This window comes from Cupressus sempervirens, chromosome 8 (assembly GCF_028749045.1).
Source record: "Cupressus sempervirens isolate cs-2001-9-10 chromosome 8, ASM2874904v1, whole genome shotgun sequence".
NCBI lineage: Eukaryota > Viridiplantae > Streptophyta > Pinopsida > Cupressales > Cupressaceae > Cupressus > Cupressus sempervirens.
The window spans coordinates 170167065-170174821 of NC_143125.1; the positions used below are offsets into that span (position 1 = coordinate 170167065).

Sequence of the window (7757 nt, forward strand, 5' to 3'; positions counted from 1 at the left end):
CAAGTTTTGGGTTATGCGCTAATCACATGGTTAGGTTTTTGAAAAATAGTTTTGTCCGGAGAAATGGGTATTCACAACAAAGGAGGGATCCGAAAACAAATGCGATGGGTAAGGTGATATTCCAACTTGGTATTGGAATGTGTGACCAGAAGTTAAAGTGGGATCGAAGTATGCTTATTTTATGGAGAATTGGATGGGGGAAAACCTTGGATTATGTTCAAAACCGTGTGAATTGATTGTGTATTTAGAGAAAAGGGTGGTGGGACAGTTGGCAATGCAGAGTGGAGTGGACCCATTTGGGAGAGGCGCTTCAAGCCACTCTCTGAACGTGTGGGGATCAAACAAGAAACGGAAAAAGAAACTGGATCATGTCTATTTAGGCTGGATTGGATAAATGATGGTCACCTTTCTAATGTTAATCTGATGATGATGGTGCTGAAAACTACCGGAGAGGTCATCTTTAGCAAGGGCCCTAGATCGGATTGGGCACTTTTAATAGTGCTTGTTAGGAATTGGAGTGGGTATAGACGTAGACAGATGGGATTTCATTGATTTGACAGATTGGGTAGGATTTGGTATTGGGTTGTATTGTTTGGTGCTGATTCGATTTGGATGTTGGCGACAATTAGGGTTTGCAGCAGGCAGAAGGGCCAATTCTCTGGTGTTGGTTCTTGTTGAATATAACATGTTGGCAGAGCAGGTGGCCCAGAAGCTAATTGACGTTTTGAATGAGATCAGTTCGCTTGGCGATTGCAAAAATGTTATGAGGAAAGAATGTGCAACTTTGAAGCGAAGGGTAAAGCTTTTATCGCCCTTGTTCGAGGAGCTGAAGGAAATCGGGGAATCCATTCCTGGTGATGCCATAGATTTCTTTGATGCTATCAAAGCTACTCTTCACGCGGCCAAGGAGCTTCTCAATTTCGTCCATGATGGCAGCAAGCTTTTCCTGGTACCATTCCTTCCCAAGTCCATTTGCTTATGCAATTTCACATTCAACACATTTGCATTCTATTAATACAAAAACATTTGGATTAGATTTTGTATAAGTGGACATCTATTTAAATAAAATCCCTTTTGTTTACATTTCTTAAAATATCCAGCAATATTTGATTGATTCTGTTGTTTTCTTTACAAGCTACTGCCCAGAAGTGTTTGTAGTATTTATTTCACATTTTTCGGCAAGAAAGGTGGCAAGTTGAAATCAATTAGGACACCGTCAAAAAAGGATTCACAATGTAGCTCATTGATCTACATTGCATTCTTGACTCATGCCCTATTTGAAACTCCTGGAATATGGCATTAGTGGCTCCTATGTTTGAGTTCCTTACTTCTCTAGTAAAGATGCAAAGTGTTGTTTCATTCAAATGCTTATTGCATCTTAACCTTTGCTTGTTGCGGCAATTAATCGACTGGATACTGATTGAAAAACTCCATTAATAATTCTTGCCTAAATACGTGATGCATAGTAGAAATGCATGTTACATGAAATATATTCTAGAATATGCTAGTGACGTGTCTTAACTTCCTGGCCATGTTGGATTTGAGATCTAGGAGGCCAGATTTCCCAAGAAATGTTGCAACGATGAATAATTTGAATCTATGAAAGAGAGTGGTGTAATTCCATTACTTTACATAATAGGCAATCTATAACCATTTCTTATAAATTGCCTGTTTTGCAGAATTACAGTAGTGCATTCTTGTAAGAAGGTTTAGTACCATGGGAGATCTGGCAATCAGTATGGCCAAGCAAATGAGATAAATGTCTCAATATTCTAAAAACAACTAAATATGCTGGATGTATTTATATCATACATTTTTGTGATCTAGTTGTAAGTTCTCTCATTGGTTCAGAAGTTACATTTGTTACAGATTAGGTTGTTATCCTTGCAATATACCCAATTAGGGCATTCATTAAGAATTGTGGTTGTAAGTTTCCTCCAAAAAGCAGGGTTTCATTTATCCTTTGTACTTCAATATAGCTTTGCAATGCTTCTGTACGGCAAAGGGTTCTTCCAGCTTCTACAAACTTTGCATGACATTCTTTCCAATCAACTAGTTAAAGATTAAAAGGTCACTTTCAAGGAAATGTGCACACAGGTCAATGCCAGTCACTTTGGGATAATGACAGTTATAATCAAAGATGAAATGAATGATTCTTTACAACTGATGTTGTATAAAGTTCTGGTTAGTAGCTTAGGTTGTTTATGAAAAGTTTTGTTTAGCGAATCATTTGAATCATTTGAAACTACAACGTTGTCTTGCTGAAATGAATTAACTGCGATCTCTACTTTGTTGTCTATTTTTAAATCGGCAGTCATATTATCTTACGACATTACATTCAGGGGTTGTTGGCAATCTGTACCATATGGATGTTGTGGTTTCAAGGATTAATCTTGAATGTATTTTGTAAATGGGTAAAAGAATAGGGAGTGCATCACATTTGATGGTAATAAAATTGGCTAACTTTGGATATGAAACAAATAATTTGATTTTGCTTTAACTGACACGTCTGTATATTTGGCAGGTTCTGGAAAGATATAAAATTGCCAAACAATTTGATGATATCACATCTCAATTGGAGAAAGCCCTAAGTATTGTGCCCTACGGCCAATTTGAGATATCAGATGAAGTTCAAGAACAGGTGAAATGTTAAAACCATCAGGCGTCACAATGCTTTGTTCATTAATGATGCAATTTCCTTTTGATGATTATGTGACTTGTGAACTTTAGTTGTTAAATAAGTTTTTACTAATCAACATATAAGGGTATTTCTGTATTGATCTATTTTAGCATCAGGTTTTGAGTCTTGAAGCATGCTCGGATTGTTGCATAAATTACTTACAAGCATCTTTTTGTTTTCTTTAATTTCTTCCAGGCCTGATAAGGTTAAACTATGCATTAATGCTCTTATCATTAATATATGAGTATGGCTTTTGGATCCATTACATTTTTATTTGAGGAAAGAGTAGTTTTACAAGTCTTATACAAGTGTTCAAATGAATTGCACAATTAAACTTAAAGCTTTTGATCGACAAACTGGCAAACTGCAGAAGCTTCCTTGTATGCACCATGGATATTGTAGGTTCCCTTCGTCTGTCATTGTTATTGTTTTGATTGGTTATTTCCCTTATTAGCAAGGGTTTACGGGCAAGTGTTTTGAATTGATAATGCCTGTTACGTTAAGCTTTTCATTGATAAAAGCATACACATGTCTCTCCAGGTTGAACTTGTGCATGCACAACTCAAGAGAGCTAAAGGTCACACAGAGGGAACTGATTTGGAACTGTACAGGGATGTCTCTTCTATTTTATCACAGAAGAATGACAGAAATACTGACCCAAAAGTGTTGGGTAGGTTAGCAGAAAAGCTACAGCTTAAGACCTTTGCCGATCTTAAAAAAGAATCACATGCATTGTATACAATGCTCATTGGAAGTGGTGACAATGATGATAATAGTGAGTGTTTAGAGCAGATATCAGGGATTTTAAGAAAGCTAAAAGAATTGGCGTTGAATGAAAACCTGGAAATAAATGAACCTAACGATGAGAATAGTAGTTCTGCTGGTGGAACATCCCTCGAGAAGCTAAACTCTCCTGATATACCCGATGATTTCCGTTGTGCTATATCTCTAGGGTTGATGAAGGATCCTGTAATTGTGGCTACAGGACAGGTTAAATTCCTTTTGGATTCTCTGTCTTTTGCTTTACTTCTCATGATTAGCTTAGTATTTATGTGATAAATATCCTATATCTACTTTGGGTCTAAGGTCAGTACCTTTTGTATGCAGACATACGAGCGATCTTGCATCCAGAAATGGTTAGATGCTGGACACAAAACCTGCCCCATAACACAGCAGACTTTGCCTCACTTTGTGTTGATCCCTAACTATGCTTTGAGAAGTTTGATTATACAATGGTGTGAAACCCATGGGATTGAGATGCCAAGAAGATCAAGATGTAGCACAAATGAGAAAATGAGTGGAAGTTCCCCAGAAACTCTCAAAGACCAAGCCACTGTAGATGCTCTTCTTTGCAAGCTTTCTAGTGGATTCATTGAGGAACAAAGAGCAGCTGCTGGTGAACTGCGTCTTTTAGCAAAACGAAACTGTAACAATAGGATCTATATTGCAGAAGCAGGGGCCATCCCACCACTGATTAAGCTCTTGGCTACCCAGGATCAAAGAACCCAAGAGCATGCCGTTACTGCTCTCCTTAACCTTTCCATTCATGATGGAAATAAGAGGGCAATAGTAGTGGCTGGGGCGATACCCCCTATTGTAGAAGTTTTAAAATCAGGCAGCATGGAAACAAGGGAAAATGCTGCTGCAACACTTTTCAGCTTGTCATTTCTCAATGAACACAATATAACAATTGGTAAATCTGGGGCCATCCCAGCATTGGTTAAACTCTTATGCGATGGCAATCAGAGGGGAAAGAAGGATGCTCTAAATGCCTTTTTCCATTTATGTGTGTACCAAGGAAACAAGGCAAGGGCTCTTAGAGCAGGTATTTTGATTCCTTTGATGGACTTACTCGTAGATTCCAATTCGGGAATGGTGGATGAATCCCTGGCCCTGTTGGCTTTACTTGCTAGTCATCAAGATGGGAAGATAGCGATTGGGAATGCAAGACCAATCCCTATATTGGTGAACTTTCTCAGGAATGGTTTGCCTCGCAGCAAGGAAAATGCTGCTGCTGTCTTACTTGCATTGTGCACATATGATCTTCAGCATCTGGATGCAGCCTGGAGACTGGGAGCTTATATGCCCTTGACTGTATTATTGCAGGATGGTTCAGATAGAGCCAAGCGCAAGGCAGCTGCCCTATTAGAGTGTATGAACAAGCATCAAGAATCACTGACTACACAAGGATCCTCATAAAATCCTTTGAGCTTTCCATTTCCTTGTGGCTTAGTGCTTCTTGGTTGCATGGTAAGGTGATCGAAGGTCATCTTTTTCTGTGTACTTTGAAATGGTTGTTAGATTTTGATTTGGGGGTAGCTAACAAATAGCATTCCTTGAGCTAAGTCACATCTATTTCTTAACTAACAGAGATTTTGTATCATATTGACAAATTGGCGAAGAAAGCATCTGATTGATTTGGTTTGACAGAAGCTGATTCTGGTCTATAGTGTGCATGTCTTCACTGCAATGCTTTGAATAAAGCATGCTTGTGTTCTGTTACTCTCCCTTTGACTAATAGTTAAGTCATCAGGGAAGTAGGAAATCTCCATGGAGTCAATAATCAATTCTAATTGTTTCAGGGAACTGTCTAACACCATAGATGTGCAGTTCTCTCAGCACAACTCATTATCTTACTTTTGTGGAATGGAAGTGATGCTATGGGATGTTTTCCCTGAATACTAAATGGTTTATAAAGGACATAGTGATAATTCAAAGTTGAGTGTGTCACGTCTCTTTTTCAGATTGAAAGAATTAATAATTTATTTAAGTTGGGTTTCCAAATATCTAATCTTAAGGGCACTTTAATAATATAATAATTACATAGAGGTGTTTGAAAACCTAGTATTAAAATAAAGTATATATAATTTATTTTAAAAAAGAGTTGAATAATTGAAGGGAATTTTAAGACCGCTCAATTTGAAAATGTATATCAATGGGTGACCTATTTTTCCCTTGATTATCTAACTTTGTTTCGAACAATTTTTCATTGCAGAGTTTGAATTTGATTTTGGACTTGAGGATAGGAACCATTGGTTGCACATATTATGAAAGGTCGAGAAAAAATCTGTTGCTTCTTGCTTTGACAATTCCACATTAGGTGTTGCATGGTGAATTGAATTAGTTTATTGTGCATGATTTCAGGATCGACATCAAACATTGGTTGGCAAAGGTCCAATTACAGATTTTTAGGGTTATGATTCTAGCAAGCCCTAGATCACCATCTATCAAGGTTATAAGAGTTGGTCAACATGACTCTTACCATAAGCACATCAATTCATTGGTCATTAACAACCTCCATCAAGTGGTCATGGTTGTGTGGGGTCTTACATTTGTGTGCAACCGCTCATCTCAACAATTAGAGTGACTTTAGCATATCAAACAGGTGACAATGACCGATTTGGCATCACATAATGGTTATAACCCGAGGCTTATATTTGAGGATAATGTATGATAGTGGAGAAAGGTGCTTGTTTTTAAGGTTTCTTCCTTCGTCCACGGACTACTATATGCATATTAGTAGCACATCATTATTTAGAAGGTCGGATGTGACCAACAACGATTAGCATTCAGAAGTTAGTTGCATCACTTGGATTTTCTTATCATAATGATCTATATATAGCTGGGTTGAACAACTAGAAGACAATGAATTGGTAGATATCTCTTGGATTATAGTATATATACCCTGGTGACTCCACCTACTTGCCAGTCGGCAATACTTTCCACAGCTGTCTCTCTATTGCAGACCATTGTATTAGCAATTTATAGTTGTACGGTTGAACATATATCTTATTTTAGAGGACTGTAATGACTAATGGATATAGTGAGCGATCTATATGTTTGAGGAGGCTTTATTGCCATTGTGGTGTGATCTCGCTGTCATAATTTTTTTGTGAACGTCATTACAGTTATTGAAGTGTATATATAGTTGGTTGAAATTTAGGAGTTTGATTAGATATGGTAAATATTTGGATGTTGTGAGTTTACATTTTTGGTTTCAAAGGGATTTATTATACTATTTACCTTTCATATCCATCTCATAGAGTTCTGATTGCCCTTCTTAGTATAAAAATCAATTGGGAACATAACAATGGTAACAAAGCCTTAGACCTCGCCAACTTGCAAGTAATTTAATGATTGCATAGAGCTGATTCAAGAGGTTTTAAATTTACACAATGAGGAGAAAAGTTTGGAGGTTTTACTATTGGGCACAAGATATAATTTAGAAATAGGAGCCTAGAAACATGAGTTAAGATTAGAATGCCACATAGTATTATAAAAATATTTAAACACCATAAACTTGTAATCATAGCATCATGAGTCATAATCATACCATCATAGCATCGTATTAACCTACACTCAAGTTCAATTAAAAAATCAAAACATTAAAATGCAAGTGATAAATCATAACATCAAGTTCAATTATCATTATTTCAAGTTCAACTAATGGATTAAACATTTCATCATCATCATCATCATCATCATCTTCTTCTTCTAAGGCCAATGGGACCAATTGCACCAATAATATGACTGGTGTCAAAACTAATAAATTCATCAAGTGCAAGCTAAAAAGTGGAAGCCAACATAAGCCTTTAGAATCCACTTTTTAGGATTGTGGATGTTGTATGGAGCCTAATCAGACTCGAAGGTTAATTTATCCTCACTTTTATCAACATAGTTTACCTTGAGGTTCTGTAGTGGGGTTTAGGGGAAGTGCGTTTGAGATGGGGTAAAGGGGCCAAAAATGTCTTTTGTTATTGTACAAATGCATTGAGAGTTTTTATTCTAATCATTGACACATTCTAACCCTAACAATAGATGTCAACAAAAATTAAATTTGCCAAAAAAAAAAACCAAATAGGTTGTTGACTTTGACCATTTGTGGGGCCAAGTTCGCTAGTTGTTCGATGCTTTCCAGCCTAGTCCATGTGGGTCTGAATTAGGTGCGGTTTTGTTTGAACCACCCACTTGTGGGTTGTACCCTGTCCGGACCCACAAGAGGGATCAGATTGGAACCATATACCAATTCTTACAAAGGATAGTCTAGGGGCTCTTAGGAGCGAACTAGACACCCTAG

General features: G+C 37.2%; 1 protein-coding gene and 1 long non-coding RNA gene across 2 annotated transcripts; both read left to right on the plus strand.

Annotated features, from left to right (window-relative positions):
- The first annotated feature begins 276 nt into the window (after nt 1-276).
- LOC149542096 (U-box domain-containing protein 14-like) lies at nt 277-5397 on the plus strand. The gene is made up of 4 exons (XM_089797144.1): nt 277-949; nt 2525-2641; nt 3221-3670; nt 3788-5397. Exons 1-4 carry the CDS (start codon nt 686-688, stop codon nt 4877-4879), a joined length of 1923 nt encoding a protein of 640 aa, XP_089653270.1. The 5' UTR covers nt 277-685; the 3' UTR covers nt 4880-5397.
- A 267-nt stretch (nt 5398-5664) lies between these two features.
- LOC149542097 (uncharacterized) lies at nt 5665-6524 on the plus strand. Its single transcript, XR_016355427.1, has 2 exons — nt 5665-5734; nt 5825-6524. It is a non-coding gene; the product is annotated as an uncharacterized LOC149542097 (long non-coding RNA).
- The last annotated feature ends 1233 nt before the right edge of the window (nt 6525-7757 follow it).